Genomic DNA, 18,485 nt, shown 5'->3' with positions numbered 1-18,485 from the left:
AGGAGTTTGAGACTAATCTGGGCAACATGGTGAGACCATCTTTACAAAAAATTGGCTGGGCATGTTGGTGCATGCCTGTAGTCCCTAGTACTCAGGAAGCTGAGGTGGGAAGATTGCTTGAGTCTGGCAGGTTGGGACTACAGTGAACTAGGATTGTGCCACTGCACTCCAGCCTGGTCAACTGAGACCTGTCTCAAAAAAATAAATAAATAAATAAAAAACAAACAAAAATCAGACAATCTCTTGCTGCAAATGACAGGATTTTATTATTTTAATGGCTGGATAATATTCCGTTGTGTGTATATACCACATTTTCTTTCTCCTGTCATTTGCAGCAACGTGGATGGAACCAGAGGATATTGTGTTAAGTGGAATCATCCAGGCATAGAAAGACACATTTTGCATATTCTCATTCCTATATAGGAACTAAAAATATTGATCTCAAGGAGGAAGTGATTTAGAATGGTGGTTATCAGAGGTTGGGATGGATAGGGGTGAGGGAAGGATGAAGAGAGGTTGGTTAATGGGTACAAAAATATGATTAGATAGAACAGTGTCAGTAACACTAGAACTTATTTATTATATCTAATCAATAACACAGTAGGGCAACTACAGTTAACAAGAATTTGTTGTATATTTCAAAATAACTAGAAGATTTAGAATGTTCTCAACACAAAGAAATGATAAATGTTTGAGGTGATGCATATCCCAATTACCATGATTTGATCATTACACATTGTATGTGCACAAATCAAAATATCACGTGCATCCCATAAATATATGCAACTATTAATATATTAATAAAAACTATTTCAAGTGTTTTAGAAAAAAATTAATTTTACTCTGGAGAAATGTATATACTTTAAAAGATTCTCCAGAAGGTTGATGCATGGTTCAAATGGCAAACCATAACCCACAGTACCTCTATGAGTATTTGTTTAGGTATGATATATTTAGGAAAATGAAAAGTCTCTACATGATTAAGAGCAAAAAGAGGTTCCGAAAATAACTGCTTTAGAAGTGCACAGAAGAGGGAGTGTGTGATATGAGAATGTTAACTGAGCATCTATTCTTTAAGTAAATTTCCTCAGTAGGTTGGAATGAACAAATATGGGAATCAACTCAACCAGAAGGGCAGAGGTGAGGGAATCACAGAAGAATTGACCCAGAGCCCTGTTTCAACGAGACCTAGTCCTGTCCTACCTGTATTCTTTTTGTTTTTTTGTTTTGTCTTGTTTGAGATGGAGTCTCATACCGGCCCCCTGGGCTGGAGGGCAATGGCGCCATCTTGGCTCATGGCTACCTCCGCCTCCTGGGTTCAAGCGATTCTCCTGCTTCAGACTCTTGAGTAGCTGGGATTACAGGCACCCACCACCACACCCGACTAATTTTTGTATTTTTAGTAGAGGCTGGGTTTCACCACATTGGCCAGGCTGGTCTCAAACTCCTGACCTGTGATCTGCCTGCCTCAGCCTCCCAAAGTGCTGGGATTACAGGCATAAGCTACCATGCCCAGCCTCTTCTTTTTAAATATGCATACCAATAAATTTTGTTCCAGCTAGTTGGAGTATGATTTTCCATTTCTCACAATTGAAAACATCTTGATTTAAACAACCATGTGCTCCAGCAGCCCACCCTAGTAATCTGGTGGTGATGAAGCAAAGCATTATTGGCCCTGTATTTCTTTTTTTGTTTTTATCTTTTTTATTTATTTTTTCTTTTTCATTTATTGGCCCTGTATTTCTTTTTTTGTTTTTATCTTTTTTATTTATTTTTTCTTTTTCATTTATTGGCCCTGTATTTCTGATGGTAGCATGAAATGAGGTATCATGGAACTTAAGTATTCATTGTCCTGGAAGGTAAGGTCCAGGACAAAAAAAAAAAAAAAAACAGTGGGAAACTTTCTCCCACCTCCACTAAATATACACCTGAGTAAACCCTTCATCCAATTACTATGATTTGATCATTACACACTGCATAACGTGTAATGATGTCTGAGAAGTATGGGGTGTTGTCCAAAAATGCTGTGTCCTTAACAGCTTAGTTTAACATCTAAAATGCATGCCATATGATGTTCCCCTTTTTTGCAAAACCTTTCTCATGAAGCTTTATGGGACTAAAAACCAGTTGGGATTTTTTTTCTTCATTCAGTCTGTTTCTATCACACAAGCTCCCAAAAAGAAAGATAGCAAAAGCCCCCGCCAAAGAAACATAGCACAGCTGTACACTGTACGGAAAAAGTCTTAAATAATCAGATAGAAACTTTGGCCTATTACTGCTTGGAAAATGAAGCTGAACTGAGGACAGAAGCCAATTGCAAAAACATTACTCAGATTGTAGACTGCATGGTTTTATGTGTTTTAATTAAATGTCATTTCCTTGAATTCATTTTAAGGCTTCTTGCAAGAATCCTTTTCCCAGTACAATTATAATGACGAATTGGGGCTGAGCTCACTAAAATATTCAAATATATGTCCTATATATGATAGATTTTTCCTATCAAGTTAAACAATTCCAGGGAAGCCACTATTTGTTAGGTACTTGTTCAAGGTCACGATCATGCAGCAGTAAACAACGTTCCTGCATGGAGCTTAGATTCTAGTGGACACAGATTTTGTCATATCCCTCATTATACTTTTGCTAAATTCTGACCTTACTTATCATTTTGAAGGCTTCACTCCTGCATATTGCTTATTGGATGTGAAGGTTCTGATTGAAACGTATTGTATCATTCTTTATAGGGTTTCTCTGTTGTGTGTTCTCTTGACAACTGTGACATTTTGGGCTCTGCTTGAAACTGGTCATATTCATACAAAAATAGGTTTTATTTAATGGAATTCAGATAACTATAAAAACTCAGCTCATGAATTCTTAAAATATGACATTTTATAAATATTCTGTGCTGTGTGGATTTTCTGAGGAAAATGGGAAGTCTAAGTCTTGAAGAGCACCCCTATCACACTCATCATGATTAATAGATTCATCACCATCATGGACTCTCTGATGAATCTGAAGACATGAACTCTTACTAAAGCCCTTACTACACACAAAACATTTGTATGGTTTCTCTCCAGTATGGACTCTCTGATGGGCTTGAAGATGTGAAGTCTGACTGAAGCTCTTACCACACATGCCACATTTATAGGGTTTCTCTCCTGTGTGGATCCTCTGATGAACATGAAGATATGAGTTCCAGATGAAGCCTTTCCCACATTCTTCACATTTGTATGGTTTCTCTCCTGTGTGGACTCTCTGATGGGCTTGAAGATGTGAACTCCAACTGAAGCCTTTCCCACACACATCACATTTGTAGGGTTTCTCTCCAGTATGGACTCGCTGATGGTCTTGGAGATGCGAACTCTGACTAAAGCCCTTCCCACATGTCTCACATTTGTATGGCTTCTCTCCTGTGTGAACTCTCTGATGGGCCTGAAGATGAGAGATCTGACTGAAGTCCTTCCCACATGTGTCACATTTGTAGGGTTTCTCTCCTGTATGGACTCTCTGATGGGCCTGAAGGTGGGAATTACGGCTGAAGTTCTTACCACACACATCACATTTGTAGGGTTTCTCTCCAGTGTGGATTCTCTGATGGGCTTGAAGATTTGAGGCCTTACTGAAGCCCTTATCACATACCTCACATTTATATGGTTTCTCTCCAGTGTGAACTCTCTGGTGAAGACCAGAATTCCTATTAAATATCCTGTCACTTACTTCTCATTTATATGTCTTGTCTCTAGAGTGACCTCTCTGATGGGCTTGAAGTTGTGATGTCTGAATGAAGCCTTTATCATATACATCATATTTACAGGCTCTCTCTCCAGCACTGTCTACACAGTGAATGTCAAAATCTAAGCTATGATGGAAGCCCTTCCCACACCTGCCACATGTACACAACTTCTCTCCTGGGTGAGTAAGCTCATGAGAGGGAAGACAGGAGTTCTGGTTGAAGCTCCGGGCATATACCTGACATCTGTAGAGGTTCTCTCCTGTGCTGACTCTCTGATGAGGTTGCAGGTGTGAGCCCTGACTGAAGCCCTCACTACTGTCACCATTCCTATAGCATTTCTCTCCTATGTGGAAACACTGATGCCTGGGAAGCCCTGAGCTGTAACCTGTGCCCTTCCCGCACTCAACATTTACATGAGGCTTGTCTCTTAAGTGTAGTTGCTGGTGAAGTTCAAGATTAGAGCCAACACTGAAGCCTTTTCCATTCTCATCAGAGGTTTGCTCTCCTGATTGGATTATGCTATGCTGGGATGATTCCTTCACATAGTCTTTTCCACAGTTATTGTGGCTAAAAGCTTTCTCTCTTTTGTGTACTCCATGATCATCATGTTGATAAGCAATTCTTTGCCTAACACAATGATCACATTTACAGAGCTTATTTTTTACATCAATTTGCTGACACCTACTCTGATAATTCTGTGGTTCTCTCAGATACATTTTCCTCCAGAAATCCCAGGTGGTCCTCAATGGAAGCTCTTGAATTTTTATGCTATTTGAACTCTCCCCTTGCAGCTTTATTACATAGTTCTCATCTTCAGAGACCTGACTAGATTCTCCTGTCCACACCTGACAGGGGGAATCACCTTGTTTTAGCAACTTGGACCTCTTGCCTTGAAGATTTATTATTAGGTCTTGATTACTGGTTAATTTACTTGTAAATTGTTCCCATATTTGCCAGCATATAAGGTCTTCATATGAAAGGAATCTTAATCTTACTTCTTGAAGGGTATCTATCTCATTTTGATTCCTGTGTCCTGGAATGATAAAGAGAACTCAGAAATGAAAATGAAGGCAACTGAATATTTGTTCAGAAATAAAAAAACATTTCACAGGTTGACCACATTGGGAAACCTTAATAAACCAGTGGAGAGTTCAGCTTGACTTTATCATCGGTTTTTTTTTCTCTTTTTTTGTTTTTTGAGACGGAGTCTCGCTCTGTCACCCAGGCTGGAGTGCAGTGGTGTGCTCTTGGCTCACTGCAAGCTCCACCTCCCGGGTTCATTCCATTCTCCTGCCTCGGCCTCCCGAGTAGCTGGGACTACAGGCACCTGCCACCATGCCCAGCTCATTTTTTTGTATTTTTAGTAGAGATGGGGTTTCACCATGTTAGCCAGGATGGTCTCGAACTCCTGACCTCGTGATCTGCCCGCCTCGGCCTCCCAAAGTGCTGGGATTACAGGTGTGAGCCACCGCACCCAGACTATCATTAGTTTTTTTCATGCCTATGGCAACAAAAAAGGCTGGCTTCTATATACAAAATGTTAATGAGACTCATTTAGAGCTATACCAAGACTTTTTTTTTTTTTTTGAGACTGCAGGTTGTACAATGTAACCATGATTCTGAGGCTCACATATAGCCAGGATTTTGTAGATTTTATACATCTGCCATGGAAAAGAGGAGAGGATTTTTTTTTTTTTGAGATGGAATCTCACTCTTGCCCAGGCTGGAGTGTGATGGCATGATCTTGGCTTACTGAAACCTCCACCTCTGGGGTTCAAGTGATTCTCCTGCCTCAGCCTCTGGAGGAGCTGGGACTACAAGTGCATGCCACCACACCTCATTAATTTTTTTTGTATTTTTAGTAGAGACAGGGTTTCACCATGTTGGCCAGGCTGGTCTTGAACTCCTGACCTCAAGTCATCTGCCTGCCTTGGCCTCCCAAAGTGCTGGGATTACAGGTGTGAGCCACCATGCCTGGCCAATACCAAGACTTATGTATGTGGTCAAATACACAGGCTACAGAGCAACAAAAAGATGCCCTAGAAAGACGTTGTAGAGGAGAAACTTTACCTCCTTGTCCATAAGAATAATCACTTAAAAATCCTCTTCTCTTTGGCTGGGTGCGGTGGCTCTCACCTGTAATCCCAGCACTTTGGGAGGCCGAGGCAGGTGGATCACGAGGTCAGGAGATCGAGACCATCCTGGCTAACATGGTGAAACCCCGTCTCTACTAAAAATACAGAAAAATTAGCCAGGCATGGGGGCAGGCGCCTGTAGTCCCGGCTACTCGGGAGGCCAAGGCAGGAGAATGGTGTGAACCCAGGAGGCAGAGCTTGCAGTGAGCGGAGATCGTGCCACTGCACTCAAGCCTGGGCTACAGAGTGAGACTCTGTCTCAAAAAAAAAAAAAAAATCCTCTCCTCTTTTCCATGGCAGATGTATAAAATCTACAAAATCCTGGCTATATGTGAGCCTCAGAATCATGGTTACATTGTACAACCTGCATCTGTATATGATAAAGCCCAAAAATGGTTACAAAAGCCTGAATCTCTCCTTCAGCATTCACAAGTGGATTATTAAGTGATGCCAAGAATTCTCAAAGAAAGAAAGAGGGGACATCCTTGGCAAAAGTGAAGAGAATATAGAAAAATATCTTCTCTGTCTTGAGAATGAACCCATAAGATAGTACCATTATTTCCTTAATTTAGTCCTTAAACATACATTTGATGAGCTAGATTTGAGAGAATTCTCCTTCTTTTCGATAAGGTTCTAAGTATATAATATTCAATTAGTGAACCTGATAAATGAAAAAGAATTAGAAAACTTATTCCCATAGCTGACACACCCTATAGGAGTAAAGGCATTGATAATTGTTGCCACTTGGTTTGACTGAATTTTCTGATAAACCTAAATGGCTAATACAAGATGGTCCCCAGTGATCACTCCCCATTGGGATCCATTCCCTTTTGAAGCCCTCTCCCACACTGTATCAAGTTTGGTCTGTGAAACCAATAGAATATGGCAGAAGTGATGATCTGTCACTTCTGATGCTAGCTCATAAAAACACTGTGGCTTCTGTCTTCCACTCTCCTGAATCACTGGGTCTGGGAGAAACTAGCTGCCATGTTTTGAGGACACTTCAGCAGCCGTAGGGAACGGTTCACTTAGCAAGGAAGCGAGGCCTCCTGCCACAGCCATGTGAACGAGCCCACCTTGGAAGCAGGTCCTTCAGTCCCAGTCCAGCCTTCCGGGGACGGCAGCTCCGTCACTCTTTAACAGCTTTTTGAGATCCGGAGTGAGAACCCTCACTCAGGGTTAAGCTAAGCTGCTCCCATATGCCTAACCCATAGAAACTATAAACCAATGTTCATTGTTTTAAGGTGCTAAGGTTTTTGTTTTGTTTTCAGACGAAGTTCCGCTCTTGTTCCTCAGGCTGGAGTGCAATGGTATGATATCAGCTCAATGCAACCTCTGCCTCTGGGGTTCAAGTGATTCTCCTGCCTCAGCCTCCCCAGTAGCTGGGATTACAGTTGCCTGCCACCACACCTGGCTAATTTTTTTTTTTTTTTTTTTTTTTTTTTAAGTATAGATGGGGTTTCACCATGTTGGCCAGGCTGGTCTCGAACTCCTGACCTCAGGTGATCTGCCTGTCTCAGCCTCCCAAAGTGCTGGGATTACAGGCGTGAGCCACCACAACTGGCCAAGGTGCTAAGTTTCACAGTAATTTGTTATAAAATAATTGATAACTAACACAGGTGTCATAAAAATTATAAGTAGGCTGAACATAACATCAGAAGAGTAACTATGTTCTGAAATAGTGCTTTAGTGACACCTCTTTATTCTCTGCCTGTGAACTCTCTCCATGAGGAGTGAAGACAGTGAGATCCACTTAGCACCATACTCTGTGAGATTTTGTTTCATTGATCCTTGAGGGAGAAGATGCCCTTTAATTCATACTTCTGTCCAGTGAAAATAGACCTCAGGAATATTTTGTATAGGTGGAGCTGGGTACCTAGGTGGACAGGCAGAATGTGAAACCCTAAAAAATTCTGATGTTTGCCAAAAAATAAAGAGAGGTGAGGGTAGAATACGCTGTCAGATTTGTTCAGTTTTCCAAGGGCTGTGAGTTACATAGTTATATCCTTTTGTCAAAACTCATCAAATTGCACACTTAAGGTGTGCACATGTAAATTTTACCTCAATAAAAAAGAACTGTAAAACAAGCCATTTTACTTTCTGAAAATTTAGGGAGCTATACATTTACAATTTGTACAGTTTTCTGTATATATTTCAATAAAAAGTTGGCCAAAAATTAAAAAAAAAAAAAAGTAAAGATTTGTGGCCGGGAGCAGTGGCTCATGCCTGTAATCCCAGCACTTTGGGAGGCCAGCGTGGGCAGATCACAAGGTCAAGAGATAGAGACCATCCTGGCCAACATGGTGAAACCCCATCTCTACTAAAAATACAAAAATTAGCTGGGTGTGGTGGCATGCGCCTATAGTCCCTGCTACTCGGGAGGCTGAGGCAGGAGAATCACTTGAACCTGAGAGGCAGAGGTTGCAGCCAGCCAAGATTGTGCCACTGCACTCTAGCCTGGCAACAGAGCGAGACTCTATCTCAAAAAAAGAAAAAAAAAACAAAAACAGTCAAGATTTGCTCAAGGAGGCAAAGAAGAAGTTGGGAAGCTACCTGTTAAGAAAAAAAAAAAAAAAAAGACAATGGCAATAACTGGGATCATAATTCCCAAGTTTTAGGTTTATACACGAAAATGAGGCAGTCAAAAACAAAAAAAAATTTTTTAAATGAGGCAGTCAGTCAAAGAAGTCAGCATCCAACATTCCTGATTGCAATGCAGTAAACCTTCATGCAGCATGGAGATACAAGAAAATAAAAGATAAGAAGATTGGAAAGATTTTACTACTCCAGCTACTTACAAAATCCAGGGCCTGTCTCTCTCAGATAAGCGGAGAGATTCTCCTGGGCTTTTGGTTTGCTTTTTTTGTTTGTTTAATTTAGTTTTGCGTTTTGGTGCTTCTATCAAGTAGGAATGACTTTAATTAGTGTATTTTAGGTATTTATGATGTATTTTCAAATTAAATGATAAATGAAGGAAGGAGTGAAGAAAAGGGGGAATGAAATAAGGAAGAGAAAGAATAGAAGGAGAGGGGTGAAAGCAGAACAGGGAGGTTGTCACTGGGTGTATGGATGAGGCAACTCTCACCAAAAGTCTCGCAGATACCACAGGTTGGGAGATCTGTGAGGGAGCCATTTCAGTACTATTCAAATGAAAACATCTATCCATTAGTCCATTAACTGACGTTACTGACATCGGTCCATTAACCCATTCATTCATTCATTCAGTCACTCATTCGACAAATATTAAATGAACAGGTATTATGTGCCAAGCCTATTAAAGGCAATAAGGATCAGCAATTTTAAAACAGGTAATATTAGTGTTGGGCGCAGTAGTGCACTCCTGTAGTCCCAGCCCAGGAGTTTGAGCTGCAGCAAGCTATGATTGTATCACTGCACTCCAGCCTAGGTGAAAAAGCCAGACCCCCATCTCTAAGAAAAGAAAAAGAAAAATGAAAAGAAAACAGGTAAAATTCTTATGCTCAGGAAGTTGTACTCTAATGGGGAAAGAGACCATAGAAAAGTAAACAAAATATAATACATGAATATGTCAGCTGATGATTGATGATTAATCACAAAGTCAGGCAGAATAAAGAGATGGGAATTTAATTTAATTAAATGTATGTATGTATGTATGTATTTATTTTTGAGACAGGGTCTTGCTCTGTCGCCCAGGCTAGAGTGCAGTGGCACAATTATAGCTGTGAGCTAATTTTTTTAATTTTTTTGAAGAGGTGCGGTCTCACTGTGTTGTCGAGGCTGGTCTTAAACTCCTGGCCTCGAGTGATCCTGCCACCTTGGCCACTCAAACTGCTGAGATTACAGGGATGAGCCATCACGCCCAGCCAAGGATAGGTATTTTAAACAGGGTAGTCAAAGCAGGTTTCCAGGGAGTCGGAGGTTGCAGTGAGCCAAGATCGTGCCATAGCACTCCAGCCTGGCGACAGAGCAAGACTCCGTCTAAAAGAAAAAAAAAAGCAGGTTTCTGTGGTGAGATGACATCTGACCAGACATAAAGGAAGTAGGCTGGGAGCCAAGAGGATGTATGAGGTAAGAACATCCCAGGCAGACAGAAGAGCAAAAGGCTTCAGGTAGAAAGAAATACATGTATGCCAGGCACAGTGGCTCATGCCTGTAATCCTAACACTTTGGGAGGCTGAAGTGGGAGGATTGCTTGAGCTCAGGAGTTTGAGACCAACCTGGGTAATATGGTGAGACCTCATCTCTACCAAAAAAAAAAAAAAAACATGTATATATACATAGTTTTAAAATTAGTCCAGCATAGTGGCATGTGCCTGTAGTCCCATCCCAGCTACTCAGGAGGCTGAGGTGAGAAGATGGACTGAGCCTGGGAGGTCGAGGCTGCAGTGTACCATGATTGCACCACCACTTCAGCCTAGGTCACAGAGTGAGACCTGTCTTAAAGAAAAAAAAAAGCACACTTGGCATGTATAAGAAACACACAGCAGTCTTGTGTGGCTGGAAAGAACTGAGTGAAAAGCAAAGGATAGGAAATCAATTCACAGGGAGTGGGTGACCAGGTCACATAGGACCCTGAAGGCTCGTAGAGATTTTGGAATTAATGAGTGAGATAGGAAGTCACAGAAGGCTTTTGAGCCAAGGAGTGACATGATCTGACTTACATGATCTGGCTGCTATCTGGAGAATGGACTGGAGGGAGGTGGAAGGAGGAAGGTCATGCGCAAGCTGCTGCAGTAAACCAGGGTGATGAATTCTGGGGTCTTGGGCCAGGCTGGTGGCTGAGGAGGTGGTGAGGAGGAGAGGACTAGGCTGTACCCTGCAAAGACTCAGAGCTCCATGGTTCTCACCTGAACACCCATCTCCTTGGATTTCTGTCTCCATCATCCAAAGCTTGTCTTCTTTTCCCAACTGTAATATCACATCTAGTTTGAAGGGTTGATAGCCTGTGAAAAAGAAATGGCATATATATAAAGTGAATGCATTATAGTCAAAAATTTTAATTCCAACACCACCATTTTCATGCGCTCTAAGTAGTATTTTTCAAAATTGTGATCATGAGCTATTGTCTGAATACCTTTTAATTTGTGATCCAGTACACAAGTACATAAATGTAAATCACTGAAATCAAGTGATCAGATAATTTGATCCTAACCATTATCTACTTTTATCACATCTTCTTTCCTGTTTTTACTTACAATTTTCGTTGCACTGAATGCAGTTCCTGACAAGGAGCTATAATATTTCTATTTCATTTCATTAAACACAATAATAATGTAACTCACCAACTGATTTCAAAACCCACCAAGATTTCACAACTGCAATTTGAGAAAAATAGACAAGGTGTAGACAAGATGTCCCTGAGGAATTAGAAAATTCACATCCCCAAGTTCAGGGAAGCATTTTAAGCGTCCCAAAGTCTTAAATAATTGAAAGCAGGACAGTCCAGAGGGCTGATACTCAGTTACAGAAGGTGCCTGTGCTCACCCACTGACAGCAGGTTCCTGAAGTTCTCCAGCATCACATCTTGGTACAGCTTTCTCTGGGCAAGGTCCAGCAACCCCAGCTCCTCCCTGGTGAAGACCACAGCCACATCCTTGAATGTCACCATCTCCTACAACATCAAGCAGATGTAATCTCACTCTTATGGCCAATAACTGCTGGGAGAGAGGCAGCACTGAGCAGGTAGAAAGAACAGGCAGGAAGACGTTCTGGATTGTGAGGGCCTCGAATGAACTTTAAGTAGCTTCCTCGTTTTCTCCATCCCACATGCCAATCTCATAGACTACTTTTCCACAGTCACATCAAAAGTGTGTGCTACTAAAAAATAACCCCTGTGTATTTAATTTAGTGACATTTGTAAGTATTCCAACAGTAAATGCCCCAGCACTGTAAATCTTGAATCACACGGAATACATATTTTATAACTTGACTGATACTACCAAATTGTCCTAGAAATGTTGGGTCAATTTAGTCCCAACGCTGAAAAAGGTGCTTGTACATGCACGTTTATAGTAGCACAATTTGCAACTGCAAAAATGTGGAACCAACCCAAATGCCCATCAATCAATGAGTAGATAAAGAAACTGTGTGGCCGGCCGCAGTGGCTCACGCCTGTAATCCCAGCACTTTGGGAGGCCGAGGTGGGTGAACCACGAAGTCAGGAGTTCGAGACCAGCCTGGCCAACATGGTGAAACACCGTCTCTACTAAAAACACAAAAAATTAGCTGGGTATGTTGGCAGGTGCCTGTAATCCCAGCTACTCGGGAGGCTGAGGCGGAGAATTGCTTGAACCTGGGAGGTGGAGGTTGCAGTGAGCCAGGATCGCGCCATTGCACTCCAGCCCAGGCAACAGTGCAAGACTCCGTCTCAAAAAAAAGAAACCGTGGTGTGTGTGTGTGTGTGTGTGTGTGTGTGTGTGTGTGTGTGTGTATGATGGAATACTACTCAGCCATAAAAAGGAACGAATTAATGGCATTTGCAGCAAGCTGGATGATATTGGAGACTATTATTCTATGTGAAGTAACTCAGGAATGGAAAACCAAACATCGTATGTTCTCTGTCATAAGTAGGAGCTAAGCTATGAGGATCCAAAGGTCTAAGAATGACACAGTGGACTTTAGGGCCTCAGGGGGAAAGGGTGAGAAGGGGGTAAGGGATAACAGAGGATGCCTCTGGGGAGTAAGGAACTGACTTGAAAGAGACAGGAGGGACCTTTTTGGGGTAATATAAATGTTCTATATCTTGTTCCGAATGGTGGGCTAATGCAATTATACAACTGTCGAAGTGGGATATAAAACTGTTATTGACCTGACCACTTAAGATATATGTAATTTTTGTAAGTAAATATTGCATTTTTAAAGCCCCATGAAAAAGTCTTGCAAATTGAAATACTAGACACACAGCATTGTGTATGTTTGTTGTAGCCTCTGAAAAATTAGACAAAATTGAAAACCCTTCTGAGACAAATACATAAAGGAACACTAAATCATACAAAACTCTAGTAACAACATTAACTGAAAAAAGAAAATTGTATATAGAATGTGATTGTAGTTCCTTAAAATACACTGACAAGTATAGATATAAGACATACAATATGTAAATACATATAAAATAGTATGGGGGAAATAGATTATTTGTATGCAATGTAGTAATGTGGAGGTTTTCTCCCATTTTTTGATATCTACGAATTTTTGCACTACTACTTGTGAAATAAAGATGATAAAATAAAACTACCAAAACAAAAGCTAAAGACATAAACAAAAAATTGAACCAGTCGAAAATCAAGTAACTAGCAGATCCCAAATACCTGTTTTCCTCCTTTATCTTTCCCAAGGAAGAGAAAAAAAAGTGTCTAACCTTTGAGGAAAAGAGATGTCATTTTAAGAGATAAAAATCAAAACTCAACTCACCTGAAACTTGGTCATTTTCTCCTGCTCCTTCTGGGGAAGGGCAGGGTCCTGGGAAGGCAGAACTGGGAAAAGAGAAAGAAGCCATGAGAAACAGGCCCTAGCCCACATGGCTGTTCTGGCTGAATTTTTAAAAGGTGGCCGGGCATGGTGGCTCATGCCTGTAATCCCAGCACTTTGGGAGGCTGAGGCAGGCAGATTGCTTGAGCTCAGGAGTTCGAGACTAGCCTGAGCAACATGATGAAACCCCATCTCTACAAAAAAATACAAAAATTAGCTGGGTGTGGTGGCACACACCTGTAATCCCAGCTACTTGCAGCAGAATGTACTGGCTACAAAAGTGGATTTTGGGGTCACAAGGTCTGGGGTCAAATCCTGGCATGGCTACTAACTCTGTTTAAGCTAATTAACCTCCCCATTCCTCAAATCTGTCACCTGCAAATGAGAAAAATAGTGCTTTCTTGCAAGATTATTGTAAGGTTTAAATGTGTGAACAGACGGAAACTCGTATAACTGATTTCCCTGCAAGCTGCAGAAAAGCAGATGATATTATGCATCATAAAATTGTTGTTGCAAATATCTTTTGCCATCATTTCCAATAAGAGAGTCTTTTATAACATCCAGATTTCAAAGACTGTACAATGCTTTATCTTATGAAATTCACCTTTACCTCTGAAAAGTCTATAATTCTGATTGGCTATATTACTTACTACTTTGTTGTCCTATAATATTTAATTGATATCAGCATTCAGTTTTGTAAAAGGTATAAATACTTATGAATTTTCTTCATGTAGCCAGGAGAGTCTCAGTGGTGTATCTCCCTTTCCCGTGCTCACTGTCGTAAGGAAATACTAATTTAAAATGTGTCTCTGCTAGCTTTTTTTTAAACAAAAGTTTGACAGTATCTGTCTCACTTAAATGAAAAATACTGTAGTACTAATAACAGATCCTAATTTACAGTTGCTTTTGGGATTAATGAGCAAATCGAATAGTCTTGGCTAGGCTAAACCATAGAGACAAAAAGTAATAGTTGCCAGGGCCTGAGAGAGGAGATAGTAAAGAGTGATGGCTAGGGCATATGAGGTTTCTTTTGGGGGTGATACAAATGTTCTTCAATTGGAAAATAGTGATGGTTGTACAACCTAACATTGTGGATACACTAAATACCACCGAATTGCACCCTTTAAAAGGGTGAATTATATGGTATATGAATTATGACTCAATTTTTTAAATGGGGTAAAAGCCTTGGTTGCGTCTCTGGCACATTATATAAGCTCTCAATAAGTGATGATATGATGACTGTCGTTCCCATTTAATGGATGAGGAAGCTGAGGATTACTGAGATTAAGTTGCCCAAGGTCACAGAGCTGGTGAGGTGAGACTGCATCTGAACCCAGCTGAGTCCAGAGTCTGTCTCTTAATCGTGTCTCCTTCTCTAATCAGAAATATGAAGACATGGAAGGAATCATGTCTTAGAGATCAGAGAAGGGGAAGTTGGAGGGTATGAACTGCTGAAAATGATCTGCTGAGGGATACTGGAGCCAGATGATGAGGAACCTAATATCCTAATTGACTCTTCTGACTTACTAGCTCTTTGTGTACTAGCTCTTTGTGCCTATTTCCTCACCCATAAAGTGAGGACAATAACAGTATCTACCTCGTAGGGTTATTAAGAGGTTTCAGTGAGTATATACAAGATAGCATTCAATACAGATAGCTACTCCTGTTCGTGGGTCCTCCTACTTCAGCGCAGAAACACTCTAGTAGGGACGAGAGCAATGTATTCTCTTCTGAAAGCTAGGGAGAGAGATCAATTTTTAACATCCAATTCCCTTTGTTCTGGTCCTATATTTACCTGCACCCTCCTGCTCTGCTCAGTAACAGGATTTTGCAAGACTTGACATTTCACGACATTTAGTAGAAAAAAACAAATGGGGTTTGGGGTGCCTGGCTCAGCTCTGCTCACTATATGTACCAGGGCCACTTTTCGAGGCCTGAATTTCCAGACTTTGTTCATTCCTAGGTTGTCAAGTCCTCTCGTGCCTTTGCTCCTGCCACTCTGCCTCCAGAGAGGACCAGCTTCCCTGTCCTTCTCTTGTAATCCCTCCTCTTGGAAGCCTTCAGCGTAGGTGGGGCATTTGGGGTATAATTAGTAAATCAAGCATCTGTTTTGCCTGTGAGATAATGAACATTACTCATCTTTTTACCCCAAGCACCTAGAATATAGTGAGTATTTGATGCACACAGAATCAAAGAATGACACACAGTCAGACAAGGATTGTACTAATTGATCTCCAAGATTCCTTTAAGCTACAAAATTCTCAGGCTATTAAATTAATTGGGAGGAGGAGAGGATGAACTTTATCTGTCAATTTGTTCTGCGTTTTTAATTTCATTTGCTTTGCTCAAGCAACATCAAGGTCATCCTTAAAAGTGAAATCATTAGGCCAGGCTCAGTGGCTCACGCCTATAATCCCAGCACTTTAGGAGGTCAAGGCAGGCGATCACTTGAGGTCACGAGTTTGAGACCAGCCTGGCCAACATGATGAAACCCCATCTCTCCTAAAAATACAAAAATTAGCCAGGCATGGTGGCGGGCACCTGTAATCCCAGCTACTCGGGAGGCTGAGGCACGAGAATCGCTTGAACCTGGGAGTGGGAGGTTGCAGTGAGCTGAGATCGTGCCACTGCACTCCAGCCTGGGAGACAGAGGGAGACTCAGTCTCAAAAAAAAAAAAAAAAGTGAAATCATTCATAAAAGGGTCAATCCATAGACTGTGGATAATGTAAACCCTATCTATTTATTTATTTTAATAGCAGTGTCAGGTATTTACTCAAATGTCATCTCCTCAGAGTTCTTCCCTGCAAATCCTTAAAAATTTTTTTTTTATTATGACTCTTGAGCATCCCCCAGTCATTGCCTAAACTGTGAAACCATTTCTTTTCCTCTTTTTAATTTTTTTGAGACAGACTCTCACTCTCTTGCCCAGGCTGGAGTGCAGTGGGATGATCTCAGCTCACTGCAACCTCTGCCTCCTGGGCTCAAGCGATCCTCCTGCCTCAGCCTCCCAAGTAGCTGGGACCACAGGTGTGTGGCTAATTTTTAATTTTTTTGTAGAGATGGAGTCTCACTATGTTGCCCAGGCTGCTGTTGAACTCCTGGGCTCAAGCCATCCTCCCGCCTCAGCCTTCCAAAGTGTGGGATTACAGGCGTGAGTCACTGCACCCCCATGGGACTGACATTTCTCAGGGCTGAAGGAGAGTGGCACAAAGGTCAAGAACCCACTCTGCCTGAGCTCAGCCTGAGCTCAAATTCCTAGTTCAGGCTCTTTCCTGTTGTTTTACTTTGGGAAGATAAATGTTTTACCCATCAGTGTTGTCATCTGTAAAATAGGAATTACAATATTATCTTTGTTATGAAGATTAAGCTAATTAATGCATATAAAGCCTATAGAAGAGACCCTGGCACTCAACGTATTAACAAATTATTATTACTCATTCATGAACACATGCCTAATCCAACCTCTCATTTATTCCATAAATATTTGAGCATTTGCCCAGCAGGAAAAATAATATTGCTCATGAGTGTGGGAAATCTGTTCTCCAACTGAGCAGAAATAGCAATAGCATATATTAAGTCCTCTCACGTTGGGACAATGTTACCAAGAGCCAGGGGGTCAACACCCTCCTCTCTGCAGCCCTCTGGTTAGTCAAGGCTGAGGAAGGAAAGGAGGTTGGAAGATATCTAAACTCTGTTTCTGGTCCAGGATGAATGACAGTGGACATCCCCAGGCACCACATGGAGGTGAGACACACTCATGCCTTAAAAGGGAAGGAAAAATGAAAAAGATGGAGAGAAAATTGACACCCCCGTCCCCCACGTTAGGAATCCAGGAACAGCCCCGCGAGGTGCAGAGATCAGAGAAGGGCGAGTAGCGCTGCACCTGGAGCTCAGAACCCACTGCGGGCTCACAGAAGCTTTCAGAGACTGAATGCCTCTCCTCTCCAGGAAGAAATAACAGATTGGCAACAACCAGCCACCTTTTCAGTGTGTGTCAGGATCGGTCCTACGCATTTTTACATCTATTTATCTTAAGTAAATCTCACGAAACCCCTACCAGATAGGTACTACTATGAAACTCACTTTACAGAGGAGAAACGGAGAAATTAAGAAACTACCAAGATTATATCGCCAGAAGACGGCAGAGCGTGTGGAAGGTGGGGAAGGCGAGGGAACTTGAGCGCCTGGGAGACCCTCAAACCAAACGTGCGACCAGGAGCCATTCCCAACTTGGAGACCCATGCACCGCCCTAAAAACAAAGGGCAAGCAAACCGTCGTCCCCGCCCTCTGCGACTTCCCTTCACTGAGGGCGAGGGCCGGCACCTGCGAGTCCAACGCCCAGGCCAGGAAAGCTCGCCGTAGATGCAGAGGTTCCGCGCTGACTCACCTCCCAGAGGGGATAGATGACGGCTGCCTCGCCCTCCTGCAGCGGAAGTACACAAGGTTGCAACGGCTCCTGCACTACACTTCCCAGAATGCCCGAGCGGAAACAGGCTACCGCCCTGCCCAGCCAGGAAGGACCAAGAGGGGCCAGGTGCAGTGGCTCACGCCTGTAATCCCAGCACTTTGGGAGGCCAAGGGGGGTGGATCACTAGGTCAGCAGTTTGAGACCAGCCTGGCCAACATGGTGAAACCCCGTCTTTACTAAAAATACAAAAATTAGCTGGGCGTGGTGGCACATGCCTGTAATCCCAGCTACTCCAGAGGCTGAGGCAGGAGAATTGCTTGAACCCGGGAGGCAGAGGTTGCAGTGAGCCAATATCGTGCCACGGCACTCCAGCCTAGGCGACAGAGTGAGACTCCAGCTCCAAAAAAAAAAAAAAAGAAAAAGAAAATCAAGAGGAAGAGAAATATTTACAGTTCTGTACTGTATTGATACTGTAAGTTTACACCATCTGTTTACAAAATAAACCATCTTTCTGAAATGGCAGGCAGCTGCAGCTTCAGACCTCAATCTACAGTACATATCAAGCAATTCAACTTTTTCTTATAATGTCATGACTTTTCTATGCATCTTGGGAGCACTTGCAACATCACTAGTGGCAGTTCACATAGGACCCATGGTAGTATTCAAGTTTTATAGTATTGCACTAAACACAATAAAAAATAAGAAGAAACCTTTAGATCACTTTTTACTGTAATACGCAATTTACTAGAGAAATGAACTGCTCA

General features: G+C 41.9%; 1 protein-coding gene across 1 annotated transcript; it reads right to left on the bottom strand.

Moving 5' to 3' along the window:
• Nucleotides 1–2,989: 2,989 nt before the first annotated feature.
• Nucleotides 2,990–17,887, bottom strand: ZNF233 (zinc finger protein 233). The gene is given in 6 exon segments (XM_063701429.1): nucleotides 2,990–3,018; nucleotides 3,021–4,763; nucleotides 10,692–10,787; nucleotides 11,329–11,455; nucleotides 13,255–13,316; nucleotides 17,701–17,887. Coding segments are annotated over 5 exon segments (2,010 nt in total). The 5' UTR covers nucleotides 13,270–13,316; nucleotides 17,701–17,887.
• Between the last annotated feature and the right edge of the window lie 598 nt (nucleotides 17,888–18,485).

The sequence above is a fragment of the Gorilla gorilla genome, chromosome 20 (assembly GCF_029281585.2).
Source record: "Gorilla gorilla gorilla isolate KB3781 chromosome 20, NHGRI_mGorGor1-v2.1_pri, whole genome shotgun sequence".
Lineage (NCBI taxonomy): Eukaryota > Metazoa > Chordata > Mammalia > Primates > Hominidae > Gorilla > Gorilla gorilla.
Note: the sequence above shows the minus strand (reverse complement) of the source record. Positions and strands in the feature narration are given on the sequence as shown.